At 48.3% G+C, this 21162-nt stretch overlaps 2 protein-coding genes across 2 annotated transcripts; one reads left to right on the forward strand and one right to left on the reverse strand.

The window, feature by feature from the left end:
- Window positions 1-3371: 3371 nt before the first annotated feature.
- Window positions 3372-4102, reverse strand: TREMEDRAFT_66282 (uncharacterized protein; the record flags this gene model as incomplete). The annotated part of the gene is made up of 2 exons (XM_007008354.1): window positions 3372-3735; window positions 3807-4102. 2 exons carry the CDS (start codon window positions 4100-4102, stop codon window positions 3372-3374), a joined length of 660 nt encoding a protein of 219 aa, XP_007008416.1.
- A 14325-nt stretch (window positions 4103-18427) lies between these two features.
- TREMEDRAFT_66286 (uncharacterized protein) lies at window positions 18428-20768 on the forward strand (the record flags this gene model as incomplete). The annotated part of the gene is made up of 6 exons (XM_007008355.1): window positions 18428-18500; window positions 18554-18766; window positions 18830-18930; window positions 18956-18967; window positions 19057-19394; window positions 19445-20768. The coding sequence occupies 6 exons, from the start codon at window positions 18428-18430 to the stop codon at window positions 20766-20768; spliced, it is 2061 nt and encodes a 686-aa protein (XP_007008417.1).
- Window positions 20769-21162: the final 394 nt, after the last annotated feature.

A 21162-nucleotide genomic window follows, 5' to 3' on the forward strand; every position in this document is an offset into this window, starting at 1 on the left:
CTTGCCTCCTGGACATTGAAAAATCGTGGGGGAAATTCGTCGCAGTATCCATGAATCTTAGTACGAAACTCATTAGCCTGAATTTTTTTTTCTCGTATGCAGGGATCTTCGTGGTATCCTGGTCTCCATGAAACACAACGTTGACGACGGAAACGCCCTTATCTGTTGTCAACAGCAACGGATTTCCCTTTATACTCTGTGAGTTGACGACGCGGTACACGATGTGCATTGTGTACATCAGGTGTCTGTTCCTTCCTCCCCCCTTCCCCTGCTAAACAGAGGAAGGTCTCGACAACTTCCCGCTCTTCGCCCGTCGCCCACCGCTGCTCGTCGTTCGGTGTTCGCGACCGAATCTCCTTCGTCGTCGGACAAACTTCCCGGCCTTCCTCCTCTTCTCCCTCCTTCAGTCACCACCCGGCCAGCTCGCCCTCCCGCTCCTTTGTGGGAGCTATCACCCTCTCCCCCTCCTCGTGTCCCTGGTGCTGCTCGTGCCCCTCCCGTCGTCGACCTCCGTTCTCCGTCGCCAGTCGTTCCCGGAGCTTTCGTCGTTCCTGACTCCATTCCAGATGTAATCTCTAAGCACTAGTTCTTAACGTCTTCGCAACTCCAGGATGACCGGCTAATATCGAATCATGTCTGAATTTTAGAATCTTTACTCGCATCTCCTCGATATTTGGCACATATACTCGTCCATCAAACCGTAGGAAACCTCTTACCGACCACGACGGATTCACAAACATCCCATGTCGTGATCGTCGCCAAAATTCTTCAACTTGCCTTGGCTCCTGACGTTCAGCTCTACATTCGGGGTGAGAACACTCAACGCAGATGACTGCTAACATTCCCTCCCGAACTTCGTTTACTTCTTCATCAACTTTGTATCCTTTAACAATGTCCTCACCTTCAATCCGATCTTCCTCCCTAACTTCCTTTGTTCCTTGTAAGGCCCGGAGCATGTGTCTTAGGCTTGATTTAGTAACATCTTCCGAGTCGAACTTCGGCAACCCTTGGACGAAATTCTCCTTGTCATGAATGAAGCCATCACGTGTTCCTTGTTGCGCAAAACAAGTTCAACCTCCACTTTCGTGTTTTGATATTTCACCTCTGCTCTCATGCCTATCAGGCATAAACTCCAAATATCATTTTAGTATGTCGGTGCTTAGCTCCCATGCCTGCAAGGCATAAGTCCCCAGTAATTCCCTAGTCTCTAGTCCCTCTGTTCTAATGCCTGCTAAGGCATAATCTCTCAGTCTCTTGTTCTCGCAGCACTTCTATGTTCTGCATAGTTCCTCATCGACCACCTTCGACAAAGTCGAGCGACTTCCGGCGCATCCCGTAGGATGTCATAGTAGGACGTAGGTAAACGCAGATATGGCATCGTAGGATATCAGTGGTTATCGGTGGGATGCAAGGCAATGCATGCAGGACAGTGCAGGACGGTTCAGAGCGCTCGTATTCCGCAGGTCTGCACGAGCCTCTTGGAAAAGGCTGATTTGTCTATATAAACCCTATCTTGTACTTTGTAGTCTTCTTTAGTTCTTGATCAAAAGTCATTTCCATTGCCACCCTTTTGGAGTCCAGTCCAGTCCAGTCCAGTCCAGTTCCCTCTAACCTTGTAAGACAAGCCAGAGACATTCCTTGGGTCACAGTCCCATTCCTTGTTGGACTCAGTCTTGTTAACTTAAGTATATTCCTTGTCACTCCTAGTCCTTGTCCCCTTGTCCTTTGTCCTCTATCCCAGGGTGGGCAGTATCCTTGACACTCCTCCTGTTCGGTCGTTACTCCCTTTATCCCAGGATGATAGTCCGGTCGTTGTGACAAGGCATCTGGCAGCGTTGCTTGCTTCCCGGGACGGTAAACCATCGTAAATCTGAAATTAGCCAGTTCTTCTACCCACCTACCTTGCCTAGGATTCAATTGTTTCGGGGCCATCCAATATGTCAGATTAAGATGATCTGTCAAGACCTTCGTTTCTACCTGTAGTAATAAGTGTCTCTTCCTCCTGAAACCTTCGACTATCGCTAACAACTCTTTTTCCCCCGTAGTATAATTCAACTCAGCACCCTTAAATCAAAAGCTCCCGATTCTATAGCCACAGGGTGTTCCCTACCTTCTTTATCAACCTGTGAGATAATATATCCCCATCCAAAGAACGAGGCATCTGCCTGCATGATCATTTTCAAAGAGGTGTCGAAATGAGCTAGCACTGGAGCTTCACATAACTTCTTCTTCAGCACTCTGAACGCCTCCTCTTGCTCAGTTCCCCATGTGAAGCTTACATCCTTGCGAGTAAGGTTGTTCAGAGGCTTCGCAAGTTTTGAGAAGTTCGGGACGAAACGTCAATAGTAGCTAACCATTCCCATGAATCCTCGGGATTCTCGTAGATTCTTAGGCCGAGGAAAATCCTGTACAGCAGCAACATATTCTGGGTTTGCCGAAATGCCTGATTTTGAAACCACGTACCCAAGAAAAACCACCGAAGTTCATTCGAACTCACACTTAGCCGCCTTCACAAACAATTTAGCTTCCCTAAGTCTTTGAAATACCTTTATCGTACATCTCCTAAGTTCCTCCTTAGTCTTAGCATAAATCAGAATGTCGTCGATGTACACTATGACTCCCTCCCCTAGTAAATCCCTGAAGATGTCGTTCAGGAAATGCTGGAACACAGCAGGCACATTTTGTAGCCCATCTCTAACTACTAATGATTCATACATTCCGTATTGTGTACGAAATGCTGTCAGGTATTCATACCCTTCAGCGATTCGTAGCAATTGATATGCCCCCATCAAGTCGAGTTTCGTAGAATAGTTTGCTGTACCTAATTCCTCAGTAATTTGACTGATCAATGGAAGGGGGTAATTGTCTGGAATGGTAACTTCGTTTAACTTCCTATACTCCGTCACCATTCGCCACTGTCCTTTTACCTTTTTGGGAACCATGAACATAGGTGACCCATAAGGCGAGTTACTCTTTTGAATTCTACCAGCCGCTACCTCCTTCTCCAGAATCTCCCTTAAAGCTTTTCTCTGATCTTCAGCTAACGAGTACAGTGGGGCCACCTTTAACTTCGCCCCCTCCACTAGGTCCAGTCTCAAATCGTAACTTCGGTTTGGAGGTAACGTCTCTCCTCCTACCTTAGGATTAAAGATATCCAAGAAACCATGGTACTCGAAAGGTACCAACTCCAGCAGCTCTTCTTGTTCTTCCTCACTAAGTTCGTCTTCCAACGCCAAGTCTCTAGGCCCTAAAACCTCCCCTTCCTTGAACCCAAAAACTGCTCCTAGCTTCTCCCCCTCTCTTTTCTGTCTACCCGGTATCTTTATTACCTCCTCCCTAACAACCAGGACCACTCCTTCCTTCTTCATCCATTACCATCCTATCACCACATCTGCGTCGCACAACTTCGTGACATCCAACCGAATCATACGAACTTCGTCCTCAACTGACACACGGATCCCTGTTTCAACAAATTTCGTGATGGGGCCACCGATACTTTCTGAACCATCGAACATACGTACAGGTACTTCCTCTGGGTATCTTATAACTTCCAATCCTAACTCCTCCACTGTTTTTGGGTTTATATATGAACTAGTCGCTCCTGAATCCCATAAGGCGACCATCTGGGCCCCTTTGACGTTGATTTTTGTTTTCGGTTGTCTCGCATTAGTGATGGGTATCATGATGAAATGTCCGTCTTCGTATACACATGGTTCTGCTACTGTCAGCTCTTTCCTGTTAATATCAGAAGGAACAATAGCAGAGAGGACAGAGAAATGGACCCGCCGACGTTCTCTCAAACCGACGGGTCCAGGCCTTTTCCCCCATCCACATCCTCTCCTGCTACCGCATTCATCTGCCTCGGCTCCCCCACCGCTACTGCATTCCCTCCTGTTTCCCTATTCCTTGAGCTCTTCCACATCTCCGGAGGATTCATCTTTCCTTGAGCTACCTTAGCCGCTACTAAAGGACAATCCTTCACATAGTGTCCCGGGCCTCCACACTCCAAGCACGCTCGTTCGGCCCTCCATTTTTCTCTCTGTTCAAAACTTGGCCTAGGGGTAAGAGGATCCCCTTGTTTCCAAACCTGTGATCCTGTCATTAAGTTACTCCGGCTTGGGGGAGGAATTGGCACTGAGCCCACAGGATTCTTCACGAGTGTCGTCAATAACTTCGCCGTTGGTTGTACGAAGTTAGGTGTTCTTCCCCAGTTTGTTTCCTGCCCATTAGCATGTTTCTCCACCCAACGCTCAGTCATTCTATTGTCCAATTTGATCACCACTGCTTTCAGTTCCTCCATCGTCCCAGTCTCCTCTCTCCGAGAAAGCTCGTCCACCATAACTTCGTCCAATCCGTTAATAGCCTGAGCCACTGACATCTCCTCCTCACTCCACCCCAATATAGCAATATACTTTTGGAATTCAGCGAAGTACGCCAATGCCTTCCCTTGCTTCTGTTTCAATTCTCTCAACCCCCAAATAGCCCTACCCCTCTCATCTGGGTCACCGAAGTTCTTTTTCACTCACACCGCGGACTCAGAACGTCTTGAGAGGAAAGGAGGAAGAGGAATAGAAAGTAGATGAGGCTGCACTGCCAGCAGTGCAACCCCTCTTAAGAACCCTACCATCCACAACACACTCTGCTCCTCACTCTCAAACCTATCCTTCATCACACTCAACGCCAACGAACACTGGGTCAAGAACCCAGTGAGTTTCTCTTTTGACCCATCAAATTCGTCCGGGTCTTTTGGTTTCGGCACTCGAGTTGACAAAGTTGTCGCAGACCCTTCTCTAGTTCCCCACTGTCCTCGACGAAGTTCTTGTACTATCTCTGTCAGAGCTTCACTCTTCTGGTTGTCAGCAGCCTTCAACTCCTTCAGAGCTCTCATCATTTCCACCAACATCCCATCTCTAATATCTTCCTTAAATCTCTCTGGCGAGTTCCCTCCCCTACGTATCGATGTATACAAACTTCTTCCACCAGTTGACCCCCCATCTTCTTCCTCTAATCTTCTCCCTTGATGTCACGAGACATACTGACCAGCATATGCACGATATAACAGTGCCCAACGGAACAGTGATCTTAACCACTGCGACAAAAAGGCCTATTAATCGGCGGTTAACCCTACCGCCAATCGCTGGTTAAATACCCTTCCCTGACATTCGCTCGACTTGTCACACGCTTTGTGACATTATGTACCCTCTTGGGCCCCCGCGTTGGGGCCCCAACAAGGGGACCCCGCTTGGGTCCCCACACTTGGGAAGGGTACAATAGACCAAAAACTTACTCTGAGAGGGAGGTTTTCCAAGTAGGGGCTGAATTACCCCCGGCGCCGTCCAGGAGTCGAACCCAGGACCCTACCCGTAACCGCTGATTAATCTGTCACGAGACATACTGACCAGCATATGCACGATATAGCAGTGCCCAACGGAACAGTGATCTTAACCTGATTCGGGAGGAGAATGCTGAGCACAAGGTAACGACCTTGCGCTAAAACAAGCCTACTATAAGGACTATAGCATCAATGACTTGCACAGACTCATACAAGGGGAACCGGAGTACCCGGAGAAAACCCCTTGTTGGGCATGGGAATTGAACCCATGACCACATTACACTGATAGTTCCCCTTCCACCATCAATGACTAGCCAGTTTAACCACTTAGCCGACCACTGCGACAAATGTCACACGCTTTGTGACACTTGATCACCCTCCTCAACCCATGGATCTCCCAAGTATGTGTCAGAAGGTGGCTGGGAGAGAAAAGACGAATCCCTAGAACCGCGAGGTTCTAGGTTACCTTGATTATCTCCCTGTTTGTTCCTCGACATTGCTTCAGCCGTTCTTCTCTGTCTCTCTTTTCCTCTAGTCCACATATATCTTCCCACAAGTTACTGGAGAGTCGGTAAGGACGATCTCTGGTACTGTCACAAGGTTGTTCCTTTGTTAACTTGCTAGGACCGACGGCCAATAACTTTGTGGGCTTCGACCTTTATCTACCTCGTTGTTTGAAATATGCAATAGGTGACAATAACTTCTGGGTGTAATAACTTCGTACTTTACTAACTTCTATCACTAAGACAACAACCAGAGATCGTCAAAGATCTCTGGGAACTTCGGCCCTTAAGTACTCCGTCCTTCCATAACTTCTTCAATGCAGAACTTCGTTCAACCCGAAGTCCCGAGCTTCATACCTCGCGAACTTCGTCGGGGACGAAGTTCGTGCCTCCCTAACTTCATATCTCCCTAACTTCGCAACTCCCTAACTTTGTATCTCCCTAACTTTGTATCTCCCTAACTTCCTACATGACTAACTTTGCCCTCGATGAAGTTAGCCTCCTAATACCCTCGTGGGTGATGAAGTTCATGAGAACTGGATCGTTGATGGCGAACTGATGTCCAAAGGAACCTCGTTGATGGGGAAGGATGATGTCACGCGGCACCGCGTGACAATGTGGAAGGAAGAGTGCACAGTGGAGAGTGAGACACCTCATGGTAGACATTGGACAATCCGTGGACGGCCTCTTGGCGCACCACCCTTTTCCCCTCTGCGCACCACCCTGCCACAACACGTGGTCAGGTACACATAGGCCCCGGCGTTACTGAAACGCCGGGGGACGCGACCATCCTGACGAACATTGACTCGCCACTGATCGGCATTTCAGTAACGCCGGCCGACACGACAACGCGACATGTCTGCTCGCTACCTACCAACCTGTCCTCACCACCACTAATCTTTTTATCGTCATTATACTAGTAAACTTACGCTCTTTTTCACACACACAGTCTCTACTCGTCTCAAGGATCATTTTGATACTCTTCTCACTCTTTTACGACTACTTTTCACCTACTTCTGGCCCTTCGCCTTCTCAACCTGCGCCCTCCTGACTACCACCCATCAAATTGCTATAACTTCTTACAGAGCCATCGTGGTAATCTCTCGTCTTCTCGACACTGTTCTACTGCTCTCTGCGAGTCCGTGAGTACTTGTTTCATCATCAGAAGTCAAAATCTGACTTCAATAGGCCCTCTCGCCATCATCATTTTCGCCACCGAACCCCTCTCGAGAAACTTTTTTTTACTCTTCAACAACACATCTTCAGCCTTGGAGAATAACTCGACACTGTCCTCCTGTTCTTCCTGAGCTGTGAGTACTGGTTTTATCATCAGAAGTGAAATGCTGACTTCAATAGGCCTCCTCAACATCAAAATCCTCGCCACCAAACTGCTCGAACAACCAAACTGCTCGAACAAACTTTTTTCCTGCGATAACACATATTCAGCGACACTGTTCCCCTGTCAACACTGATCCCCTGTTCTTCCTGATTCCTGAGCTGTGAGTAGTACTTGTTTTATTATCAGAAGTGAAATGCTGACTTCAATAGGCCTCCTTAACCTCAAAATCCTCGCCACCGAACTCCTGCCCAGAAAAACTTTTTTTTGCTGTTCAACAACACATCTTCAGCCTTTCTAAACTTCTCGACGCTCTTCTCCTGGCCTCTGCGAGTCTGTGAGTACTCTTCTCATCGAAAAATGTAAAAATCTGACTTTTACAGGATCGCGTCATCATCATCATTTTCGCCACCGACATCTCGACCAAAAACTTTGTTAATTCTTCAACAACACCACCCCCCGGGTTCTAACTTGTCGACATGTATTCTGCTGGTCTTGGGCTACGCGTGAGTACCATTTTTACTGCATGAAGTGGTCATTCTGACGAGTTAGATGTCATCACCAATCCTGGTACCATCATCACCGATCCTGGTCGCCTTTTCACCCTCTCCTTCGATAAAACTCAGTCCTCAACGCTCTCTCTCTCCTGATCTGGTACCAGAAACCCAGCGACATCGCGACCACGACTATAATGATGAGGAACTCGATGATCTCATGGCAGAGATCAATCTCGACATTCGTGAGGACACAAGATTTGCTCCTGTGGCTCACCACATCCACCCTCTCCTCGATCTTGAACCTCAACCTACCATGGACGCTGCTCGACAACACACTCAGTCCGTTGGCATGGACTCAATGGTCTGCATTGTCACTGAACGAAGTAATAAAGAAAAAGGCAAATTACAACTTCGATGTGCTTTCGGTGGCGAGGGAAGAACCGGCCGTCCTGTCGAATATGAACTGGTTCGAAAAAGAGATCATACCACCAAGCAAAGAGGATGTCCCTTCTCTATCACCTGGCGCAGAGAGCGAAAATCTGCTGCTCGAGAGGCCCACCGTGATCCCCTTTGGTTCCCTCACATCGATAACCACTCTCATAACCATGAACCTGTCCCTCTGCTTCACTTCTCTTTTATTCGACAAGCCAGTCGTTCTCCAGAGGTTCTAGAATACATCAAACAGCTACTAGCCAGTGAACACACTCTTCGAGGGATTGTCACTGCTGTTCAAGCTCGATTCGGTGACAAAGTCTCACTCACATCTCGAGATGTCCTCAATATTCGTTATCGTCATGAAAAAGAAGTTCGCCTTGGTCTTTCAGCAACTGAAGCAGCTGTTCGCCAGCTCACCAACAACAACAATCTTTTTAAAGCGTTCACCAACAGCGAAAAAGAGCTCTGTGGCCTCGTCTTTACCACTCCGTCAGCCAGAGCCATGACTCATTCGTATCCTACCGTTCTCTTCATGGATTGTACTTATCGAACAAACCGTTATCGTCTACCAATGCTTCATATTGCTGGATTTACTGCTACAAATCAAACCTACACCTCTGCAATTGCGTTTTTAAGTCGAGAAGTGACCGAATGGTATTCCCTCGCGATCAAAAGTTACCTTGAACTCATGGGACCGATCAACAACGATATCAAAGTCATCGTGTGTGATCGTGAGACTGCTCTGCATAATGCTCTGGCCCTACACCTACCCCATGTCCACCTTAATTATTGTCGCTGGCATCTTCGAGAGAACATCAAGGTTAACTGTCGAAAAAATTTTCAGAGGGTGTATAAAGAGAATTGGGTGGAGAAGTTATCTGAATTTGGGGACTACTGGTTAAGCAACATAGCGAAAGCAGCTACTGAGATGTCATTGGAAGGGGCTCTGGTCACCATGGCTAGTCAATGGAGTGGAGCAGAGTTTGACTCTGCGAGGGCTTATGTGAGACAGATGGTAGACGATCACAAGACACACTTTGTCTCTGCTTTCATCGACAAACATCCTCATCTTGGACAAACAGCAAACTCTCGACTCGAAGGGAACCACCGAGCCTTCAAGAGTCGTCTTAAAAATGCATATAGCGATTTCTATGGCCTACTGCGAACTGCTCGGGGTTTTTTCGACGACCAATGTGACATGATAATCAACAAAATGGCTATGGATCGTCTCATACAGAATACCTCTCTCCATCAAATCTTCTCTCATGTCAAGAATCGAGTCTCTGGTCGTGCTGTCTTTCTCATGCAGAAGCAGTATAAAAAAGCCTCTGCTCTGGTCAGTGGTAAAGAGGGGTTGGATGACGAGAACGAATTTTACACATCCTCAATTGGCCTCCCTTCTCTTCGAAATATCACCGATATCCTGAACAGAGACGGCTACATACTCCTTGCTCCTATCCATCGTCATTGGCGTCTTCTTAACCCCATGTCCTGGCCAGACACGATAAAACAGGCCACTGCTAGGGTTAATGGAGAAGTTACTGGTGTTCATCCACTGCTAGGGCCTGAGTGGGATGTCGACAATGATACGAATCGAATTCGAGATCCCCACCTTCGAAGAAACCGGTTGGTATTAGCCAAGAAGAACCTCAAGAACCTCACCACCACTCAGATTGATCTCACCACCATCGAAGACGACGATCTACCTGCTGATAATCCCTACTTTTTACCTCCTTCTCCTACTCTTCCTCCTTCTCCTAAAAGAGGAGTAAAATCAAACCTCTCGCAACTCTCAAACGATGTCTCTCACACTGGCCGTCTCCATACTCAGTCTGAGAAATTCCTTGGTACCAAGAAGAAAAGTCGTCCCTGTCCCTTCTGTGGCTCAAGAGCACATGGAGCAAAGAAGTGTAAGATAGGTAGTGAGGTACAGGAGAGGGATAGAGATCGTTTTAATCGCGAAATGGCTGCTTGGAAGGCTGGAGAAACCACCTGGACAGAGGGGTCGGTAATGGGGACTAACACTGCAGTTCAGGAAGAGATCTCTGAGCTCAAGAAGACGGTTCTTGACCTGGCCAGGAGTATTAAAGAGAGAGATGAGAGAGAGACGGCCAGGATCGGCCTGGAGACTCAAAATCGGCCTGTAGTGGTGAGGACAGAGGACAGGTTGGTGAGGAGACAGGATGTGATGGCCGGGACAGGTTATTTGGTGGGTTTCTCATATGATAATGACATTTCTCCTTCCCTCCTTCTCCCCCTCTCTGTCCTGCAGTCATTCCTGGCTATATTGCTCTGTCTCTGTCTATATTGGCCCCACGATCTCGAAAATTTTCACTATTTTCACTCTCTTTTTACTCTTTTACTTTTAAAAGTTTCCTGCAAGCTGATTGGTCCAGGAGACACCAGGAAATGGCCAATATCAACCGAATGTGAGTCTCTAATACTGCATTTTTGGCTGTATCCGATGGGGGGTCTCTAATGAACAGGTACCCCCATTTTTCGACATTTATCCTCCTGAGGAGAGGTACCTACCACCCCCCCCTCTTCCACCTACTCTCCCTCCTCTATCCTCTCAATATTGGCCTCCCTATCCCTCCCAGGGGTCTTCTAGACATCCCTATGGCTCATATTATCCTCCTGGACATTGATAGTATGGAGAATGCATGGACAATGACCGGAAATGACATGGTATAGCTAATAATGACATTGACAATGTAAGAGAAGAGTGAGCAATCAGAGCTCGCGGGATTTCAGTAACGCCGGGGCCTATGTGTACCTGACCACGTGTTGTGGCAGGGTGGTGCGCAGAGGGGAAAAGGGTGGTGCGCCAAGAGGCCGTCAATCCGTGAGCCTCACCAGGAATTTTAGCCCCGTCACTTCATTGCCGAATTTCATGGCTCTCAAGTTGTAATCCCTATTTGGGGGACAATAGGATACAAAACGCAGATGGCCTCTGTTCCGCATTCCTGTTACGGGGTAAAAACCATCAGAAAGTGTCACGGACCGGGTCTAATCCCCAAGGGGTAGGCAAGGTGACTGGAATGGGGCTGTAACCCAATACTTGTCTCGGGCTCGTAGAGCTGAGGAGTATACAGAGGGTGACAAGGGACTGAGGGGACTGAGGGGACTGCAAGATGTCAGGCTGGGACTGACTGGATTGACACAAAATCCATAGGTGGGGAACAACCTGTTTGGAAGGGGTATTTATCCCCATCAAGCGTGTTGCTCAACATGTCTACGGAATAAACTAGAAATCGCAAATGTGGGAAAGATTGCTCAGCGAGCAGACTGAATTACTACTTTGGGAAAGTGGAGGCAGGCACTGAATGTTCCGGACTATGAATGATTGCTCAGCAATCAACCAGAGTTACTACTTTGGGAAGGTGGAGGCAGGCACTGAATGTTCCAGAGAGTGGAGGCTTGATAAGCAAGTGGAGGTAAAGGTGGAGGCAAGGGTGGAAGGTTCCAGCATGTGGAGGTGGAGGTGGAGGTATTCAGGGGTATGCGTTTCAAGTGTCTGATTGCGCAAAAGCACTTTGACAAGTGGCAGATAGGTGATGTATGACATTTCACCATCACCGGACCACCATCCATCGCCGACCCGAACCACTGAGACCAACTACGACGAACTTTTGAGAACCTAGGGATTATTAGTCACGACAACGCCGTCAAACGGAGAACTACGGCGAAGTTAGGAGAAGGGGACCAAGGAAGAACAGAGTAGGGGAAGTTAGGCAAAGTTAGCCGAAGTGAGGGGGAAGGATATCGGGGATATGGCGAGGTACGACGAAGTTGAGCCAAGAGGACTGAGCGTGGGATTGTGCGGGAGTTGAAGGACGTTCTATGAGAGGAGAGAGGAAGTATAGATAGTTTACAGATCGCTGAACTTCTTCAGCGATCCTTGATTGTTGTCGGTAGCGAGTGATACATTCAGTAGCTACACCTTTGAGTTAAGGAGAGCTACCATCTAGCAGTTGACGTACTACGGCGAAGATGATAGCGATAGATAATCGTGTACGATAGCGATAGATAATTGTGTACGATAGCGATGTTTGTGTACGATAGTATGTTCGTGATACGGTTCAGTGTATGATCATACAATACAATGGTTCCTTGTGTGAATGTTCCGTGTATGATTATACGATGTCTGTGTACAATTATACGATCTGTGATATTCCGTGTATGTTTATATACGATTTGTGATGTATGATTATACGATGTTCGTGTATGATTATACGATTTGCGTATGCGATTTGCACTGTTCCGTGTATGATTATATGATTTTCAATGTCCGTTGATTATGCGATTTGCAATGTTCCGTGTATGATTATACGACTTGCGATGTTCCGTGTATGATTATACGATTTGTGATGTTCCGTGTATGATTTATACGATATGCAATGTCCTTGTACGATTATACGATATGCGATATTCCGATTATATGATGTCCGTGTATGATTATAGGATATGCGATGTTCTTGTACGATTATACGATATGCGATCGTGTATGCTATGTTCCGAGTATGATTATATGATGTCCGTGTACGATTATACGATATGCGATCGTGTATGTGATGTTCCGTGTATGCTTATACGATGTCTGTGTATGATTATATGATGTTCCAAGTATGATTATACAATGTTCCAAGTATGATTATATGCTGTCCGTGTACGATTATACGATATGCGATCGTGTATGCTATGTTCCGAGTATGATTATATGATGTCCGTGTACAATTATACGATATGTGATCGTGTATGTGATGTTCCGTGTATGCTTATACAATGTCTGTGTATGATTATACGATGTTCCAAGTATGATTATACAATGTTCCAAGTATGATTATATGCTGTCCGTGTACGATTATACAATATGTGATCGTGTATGCTATGTTCCGTGTATGATTATATGATGTCCGTGTATGATTATATGATATGCGATCGTGTACGATTATACGGTGTAAATACTAGCTGTCAGCTCACATATTATAAACTCTGTCTCATCTCTACTGACAATTTCATGAAACGGTTGGAATGATAAAACAGTATTGACCCTCAATGTTGAGCCATGTTTGTGAGTAGTGTTGGTTGATATCGCCCTTGAAAGGGAATAAGATGACTCCTGTTCAGTCTGACCGCAGCCAACTCAGCATCGTCGCTGATCAGACTTTTGAAATAAATTGGTGGTGTAAGTAAGATGATAAATGAGCTGGCTGTTCAAAGGATTATATAGACCAGTTTCTACTGTCAACACTGCTGAGTAGAAACCATCCGGCGGGGTGGGGTGGGCAATGAATCAATTGCGGGTGCTTATCACGTTTGCGGGTGCTTAGTACGTTTGCGGGTGCTCAGTACGTTTGCGGGTGCTTATCACGTTTGCGGGTGCTTAGTACGTTTGCGGGTGCTTAGTACGTTTGCGGGTGCTTAGTACGTTTGTGGGTGCTTAGTACGTCTGCGGGTGCTTAACATGTCTGCAGGTGCATGCTATGGTCATGGCAGGTGCAAAGGTCCTATGCAGATAGCACAAGCTTCTTCTCAATTGCCACTAGATTCATCCATAGACTTCTCATCCGGTATATGGAGATGGGGTGTGTACGAGGTTGTGGGTGCTGTGTACGAGGTTGCGGGTGCGTACAAGATGGCGGGAGATAGGGTATGTACGGGATAGGGTGTGTACGAGATAGGGTGTTTACGAGATAGGGTGTTTACGAGATAGGGTGTGTACGAGATAGGGTGTATGGTGATACATGTGTGTACACAAGATATGGTGCGTACGAGATTGTGGGTGCGTACGAGTAGGTGCTATCCATGATTCTTCATGATTGCCACTTCCCATCTCTTCTGCCACATGCCACAGGATTCATCCGTAGACTTCTGTTGGTTGGTGAGACGAGAGAGGATGCATAAAAGAGAGAGAGATCTGTGGGTTTGATCTCACGGCGGAGTTTCTCGGGATTCTACATACGACTCGTGGTGGCGGTACGATCAACACTCCCTCTGCCGTCATCACTGAGTCTCTGATCACTACCTAAGACGGCTTCCCCACTGTCCTAAGCTTTAAACTCCCTTTACTACCTCTTGTTCGCTCTCTTTTATCCTCTATCCTTAGATCTTCCATATTCTTCAAATGACGTTTACCCGGTAAAGCTTTAGTGAGAATATCTGCTTGTTGATCATTTGTTGGGACGTATACAAGTTGAATTTGACCGTTTGACACTTGTTCTCGAATGAAATGGTGACGATACTCGATGGGTTTTGTCCGAGTATGAACACCTGGATTATTAGCCAGCGCTAAAGCTCCCTTGTTGTCACAATTCAATGTCACTATTCCCTTCAAATTGACCAATTCCTTCACAAGCCCAGATAACCATCTCGCTTCCTTCGCTGCTTCTGCCATCGCCACATACTCTGCTTCTAATGTTGAAGTCGTGACTGAACCTTGTCGCTTTGACATCCAACTAATCACTGAATCACAGAGCTTGAAGATATATCCTGTGGTAGATCGCCTTGTCACTTTACATCCCGCAAAGTCTGCGTCCACCCAACCTTCTAAACCTTTCCCCACTTCTCCACCAAGAACCAAGCCGTACTCTCGTGTCTTGTTGAGATAAGCAACTATTCGTAAAGCAAGTTGCCAATGAGTTTCCAGGGGAGCAGCACTAAACCGTGCTAGAAAGTTTGTCGCAAAGCTGATGTCTGGCCGAGTACATGCCGATGTCCACATCAAGCTTCCAATGGCGGCTTGGAAAGGGGAAAGAGGGGCGAGTTCATCAGTTTCACTGATTGCTGGTTCATCGTGATGCTGAGAGGGGAGAGGAGCTGTCATTGGACGATGCTGTGAATGACCAGGAAATCGGGAAGCAACTTTGTCGATGTATGCTGGTTGGGAAAGGTGGATTCTTTGTTTTGACCTATCTCGAGTAACCTTGAGACCAAGAATTTGCTTCATTTCCCCCATCTCCGTCATAACCCATTTCCTTTTCAGCTTCTCCATGACTCCATCAATCTCCTCATTGGTCTTTGCAGTTATGACCAGGTCATCAACATACGCCAGGAGTTACCAGTCCACCATATTTTCCTGCTGGTCGGACGTACATTCCCCAATCTCCCTCAGTCCTTCTGAAACCCTGCTCCTCTAACGCTTTCCCAAGTTCCAACCACCATACCCTGGCTGATTGTTTCAACCCATACAACGACTTCTTCAACCGCAGTACTGTCCCACTGCGCTGTCGTACCATGGCTTCAGGATGTTCCATGTAGATATTCTCATCAAGAACACCATTGAGATAAGCTCCCTCAACATCGGCTTGTCGTAGTTCCAAATCAAAAGTAGCCGCAATAGTGAGAAGTAGTCAAAGACTTGTCATTCTACTCACTGGTGCATACGTTTGTTCATAATCAATTCCAGGTTGTTGAGAGAACCCTTTTGCTACGACTCTTGCCTTGTGTTGGACGATTTGACCATCAGCGTCTCTCTTGATGTTGAATACCCATCTTGACGCTATAGCCTTTCGACCTGATGGAAGATACGCTTCTTCCCATGTTCCCTTTGACTCAATATTGTCAAGTTCCCGGAGCATAGCTTTCTTCCACTCGTCTTTATCCTTGCTAGTCAAAGCTTCCCTAGCAGTCTGAGGTCCATCAGACGGTGACGAATTTGCTTCTTCCATACCCATCTCTGACGCCATAGCAGATGCTCTTGTTGTATTGCTATACCATTTCTCCACAAGGTTTGCTTGATATGGTACTTCACCAGCAATACGAGCACTACGTCGAGTAGGAAGTACAGGTGGAGGAGGTGGTGGTGGTGCAGGAGTAATTGTAGGAGCAGGAGGATCAGGTGTTGGAAGAGGATCTGCCGTGAGAATTGTTGGTTCTTGAGTAACTTGAACATCATTCCTTGTCTCCCTCTGTCCTTCCACACCGTTGTCATACCTCTGCTCTGTCGCTCCACTGTTCTCCCTCACACTCACTGATTCTGGTTCTTCTTCCAGAGGTTCAGTCACGACCTGAGCTGGTCGTACAGGAGGTATCATTCCTGAGGAAGGAAGTGTTGCCGGTAAAGTCATAATAGGATGTGGAGGAGGATTGGATACTGAGGCCGTGGGAGGAGTAATGGGTGTGATTGTCTTCTCTGGAGTTAAGGGGTGACCTGAAGCACTCTTAACGTCCCTGCTGAAAAGCATCTTTCCATCACTCTCCATTCTCACATACCATCCACTCTTTGCTGGATCCATTCCTACGACTCTTCCCAATTCTCCCTTGTCAATATCTAACCTTGACTTTCCTCGTACCTCTCCAGGGATCTGAACAAATACCAGTTCCCCAAACATCAAAGCGTTCTTCAGATTTGGGTCTCTACCCGTATACTTCATCCACGCATTGATACCGTCTTCACCTCTGGTTGTCTTCATGAAAAGATAACTGTCACGGCCGTCGAACAACTATTTCTTAATAGACCGACGGTCGACGAACCTCGGCTAACTTCACGCTCTGAGTCGATGTCTCACCCAACCAGGAGGGCGCAGACGTCGAAAGGGGTGTAACTACGGCGTACGTCGGCGTAGTTACTCTAACTAGGGTTTTGTTCTACTGATGGCGATGTATCTTGATTTATAGCTATCTCTATCTGTCTTTCACTACTGACAACAATCAAGGATCGCTGAAGAACTTCAGCGATCTTCTCAGCTAATATTATCTACTCCTCCTAGACGTTCATCCAACCCTCTCGCGCTTTGACGTACTTCAACGCACTTCGTCCAACTTCCCCGAGCCCTCGGCCATCCTCTTCCTCCTTCGACTAACTCCGCCTAACATCGCCGCACTTCTGCTCCCATTGTCCCTACTTAGCCTAACTCCGTCTAACTTCGCCGTACTTCTGCTCCCATTGTCCCTACTTAGACTAACTCCGTCTAACTTCGCCGTACTTCTGCTCCCATTGTTCCTACTTAGCCTAACTCCGTCTAACTTCGCCGTACTTGGTGTCAGAAGTCCTGAGTTACGTGTAGAGTAAAGAGGTTAAGGCGTGATGGGGTTTTTGTCACGGGCGGGGTCTTATCCCCAAAGGGTAAGCAAGGTGACTGAGATGGGGCTGTAACCCAATACTTGTCTCGGGCTCGTAGAGCTTGAGGAGTATACAGAGGTTGACAAGGGACTGAGGGAACTGAGGGAACTGAGGGAACTGCAAGATGTCAGGCTGGATCTGACTGGACTGACAAGTTGAGAATGAGATTCAACAAGAGATTCATAGGTGGGGAACAACCTGTTTGGAGGGGGTTTATATCCACAGCAAAACAGGCTGAACTGCAAAACTACAACAATAAGCTACGGAAGAACTGCTAAACATATTTGCAATTCTCTTCAAGAGAATTGGCAATCCTGACATGTGAAACTAAGAACAATAGGCAAAGGACCCAGGGGTCCAGGGGTAACTGTTACAGGTTCATGTGTGCGACAAGGAACAATAGACAGAGGACACAGGAGTCCAGGGGTAAGTGTGTCAAGCATGTGAACACACAGGGGAACAATAGATTAAGGGCACAGGGGTTCAGGGGTAGGTGTTTCATGTGTGGGAGTGTAAGAGATAACAATAGGGATTGTTGATGGAGATCAAGAACAATAAACCTAAGCCAAAGGGGGTCAGGGGAAGTGTTCCAGATGTGTTTCAAGTGTGGGAACACGGGAAAAGACTATCTTAGGTGGCAAGTAGGTGATGTATGACAGTTTTGATGCCAAAGGAGGGTCATTGTTGGTGGAGTAATCGAGGTGTCGCGACGTAGTTCGTGACAGTCGCCCCCTTCTTTAGCCGCGAACGTCCTCGTGAGCGATTACACCTCTGTCGTGTCAAGAGAACTTAGCAGCGTAGTACCCCCATTCTCTCCCTCCCCATGACCATCCTTCACCCTTCTGCTCTTTGCGCCGCACTTCGTAGTTGGGCCTCCTTTCACTCCAAAACCCGACAATGAGACTCCCCTAACTTCGTCGAGGTTTGCCGTAAGAAGCCCTGTGTCTTTTGTAGGTGAGACACGCTTCCTGAATGGCAGCCGAACAACACCGTTGTTTGTCGAAGTAACCCTCGCTTATATTGAGATGAGACACTATAGCGTGGGAATTTTGATCGTCCCTGCGATGCCTTTTGTTGATGAAACGCGAAGTTTGCTGCATGTTGACGACGAGGGTTTAGGTTTGATTATACTAAATACTGAGCAGTTCGTCGAGCTTCTCTCTTTTTCCCATCTGCTTTCAAAACTTTCTATCTCTCTTACCTAGAAAACAGATTTGTTACCTTGAATCATCTTTTATTTCTTTAAGTATTTTTAACGTCATGGCCCCTCCTACTCCCACCTCTAACCCTTTCGCCGCCATGAGGAACTTTGGTGGTATGGTGTCGTCTGCTCGTGAGTTATTCCTCGACACTTACCTTACTTCGCCGGACTTGGCTGATGTTCAGTTTCCTTCGGCGACAGATCTCGCCAAGTCTCCTCCCTCGGCCTCGGCACCCTCTCTTTGGGGGAGCCGTCTGGCGATGTCCCGCCTCCTCGCTCCGCTTCTCCTCCCGCCGGTCCTCCCGCTGGTTCTCCCTCTGCTTCTCCTCCTCCTGGTTCTCGCTCTGCTTCCCCTCCTGCCGCCAGCCCTCGCCGCAGGACGCCCGCCTTTCGTCCTGGTGAGTCTCCGTCCTCCTCCGACCAGGAGTCGCCCAGTGGTTCGGAGTCGGACGATCAGTCAGACTTCGAAGGAAAAGGGGGTGATTATAGTGATGAGGATGATAGAATCGTGTCGGAGGGTGAAACCGAGTTAGAGGAACACTCGGATGATGATATGGTGGCGGTTAGTGTAGAGGACAACAACGTAGATAGTCCTGAGCGTGAGTTCTTCGTCCAACCTCTCACACCTTCGCCGAACTTGGCCTTGTTTATCTGTTCTTTAGCTCTTCAAGACATTGCTAACTCGCAGCCGCTCCTGCCCCTCCCCCTGCTCAAATTGCGTCGTTCCCTCTCCTCTTCTTCTTCTTCCTCTTCTTCTTCTTCCTCTTCTTCTTCCTCTTCCGGGGTTCTCCCCCCCCCCAACGCCATCGCCGCTGCCGCCGCCGCTGCCGCCGCCCGCCCTGCCGCCGCCATCGCTCCTGCTGCCGCCGCCCCCGTCGCTGCTCCCCCCCCTTCTCCCAGAGGGGAGCCTTCGCCCAAACGGGTGAAGAGATCACTGCGGGAAGAAGAGTACTTGTGGGAGAAGATGAAGTCCGAGCCTGGTCGTTGGATCGCGGTTGGTGTTGACGAAGCGTGTGATCGTTGCCGGTGAGTCCACCTATTCGTACTACGCCGAAGTTACTCCTGCTAATTAGTAGACGTGAGATTATCACGTATAATCGTCCAAACTGGCCCTGCCTCAAGGCAGTCAGGCCACACAACAAGGCCCTCCGTTGTGCTTCATGCACGTCTGGCCCCTGCTCCTTCTGTCCCGTTTCCTCTGCCCGGGACATCCCGCCCCGTCCCTTCGACGCTTCTCCTCTCCCCCCTCCCCAGACTCCAGCGTCTGTCCCCCGTTCGCGGGTACCGCCTTCGTCTCTCCGGTCGGTTCGCCGTACTTCGCCGGACCTCCGCCCGTCGCCTCCGTCGCCGTCGCCCTTCGCTCCTGTGGCCGGCCCATCACGTCTCCCGGCTGTTCCTCCTTCGTCTTCTCGCCGTCCTTCGGCCTCTGCTCCTTCGGCCTCCCGTCCTTCGGCCTCTCGTCCTTCGGCCTCTCGTCCTTCGGCGCCACGTCCGTCCTCTCCAGTGGTAGCTTCTCCTCCTGCTCACAGCACCCGAAGTCGGCGTCCTTCTGTTCCTCCGGCCACTTCGGCGGCCCCTCCCGTCACCCCTCCCTCTGCTTCCCAGAAGACACCGAAGTCTTCTTTAAAGAAATCAAAAGGGAAATCTAAAGAGAAGGAGGTTGCCTTCAATGATGGTGATGTGGAAGGTGAAGATGCTCAGCGTGCTGGTCCCTCTGCTCCCCGGTTGTCCCTCGTCCACCCTCGTATCTCCCTGGACGTCCGTATTCCTGAGGACGAAAAGGAATTCGCCACTTATCGTTCTCTCGTCCTCGGTCTCACTACTCAGCTCGAGGCCGCCCGAAATGATACATCTCTCCTGCTTGACTTCTCTTCTCGTCAAGCTAACGCTTTAAACAATCTCACTGCGGCGTTAGTAGATGTAGTCAACACTGAGGCTCTGGACGACGAAGCAAGGACAAGGTTAGCGGACGTCTCTCGCCGAAGCCTTACTGAGATAGCCGATGTTCGCCGAAGACTGTTCGACACCCCCTTCCTAGTCACTCCTATGGCGTATGAGCCACCACCGTCCCTTGACTGGTTAGGTCGCCGTAGTAGTTCTCGTGTCCCAGCTTCCGCCCAGACTGCTCTCGACCTCCTCAGTCTTCCCTTCGAGTGTCTACGGACCATACGTTCTCTGTGGAGGACTCCGAGCATGCAAGCTGCTCGAGATGTCCAGGACTTCGGTGACTTCTTTGGGGCTATGAATCGGGCATGGAATGCTTCTCTCTCTACTGCGTTCCCGTCTGAGACTCTCGATCTACCTTCGGTCATCGGTAGCCTCCATACCAATCCCGCGGGACCGAGTAGATCGAAGGAGAAAGGAAAAGGAAAAGGTAAGGGTAAGAGTAAGGACAAGTGAGCGGTACGTAGCTGTAATCCTATGTTGTATGCAGTACGTTCTATCTCCTAGCCCTTCGCAGGCGCCCTTCCTTCGGCTTAGTAGGGTGAAGTTCGTGGAACTTCGCCAATATGTCATCAGCTCCATCGACGTTCTCCACTGGTTCCCATGATACTGAATCGTCTGTTCCTTCGTAACCTAACCACTCCACCAAGTACTCTAACTTTCCTGACCTCTTATTTACTCTAGAGTCCACAATATCCTTTACCTCCCAAGACTCTCCCACATTGTCTACTTCTACTGGCCCAGGTGGCTCAGCTTGCTGACCAGGAAATATTGGAGGGTGATAAGGACGGAGCAAGGAGACATGGAATACATCATGGATACCTGCCATCGTTCCTGGTAATTCCAATTT

Source organism: Tremella mesenterica, assembly GCF_000271645.1.
Source record: "Tremella mesenterica DSM 1558 unplaced genomic scaffold TREMEscaffold_20, whole genome shotgun sequence".
Lineage (NCBI taxonomy): Eukaryota > Fungi > Basidiomycota > Tremellomycetes > Tremellales > Tremellaceae > Tremella > Tremella mesenterica.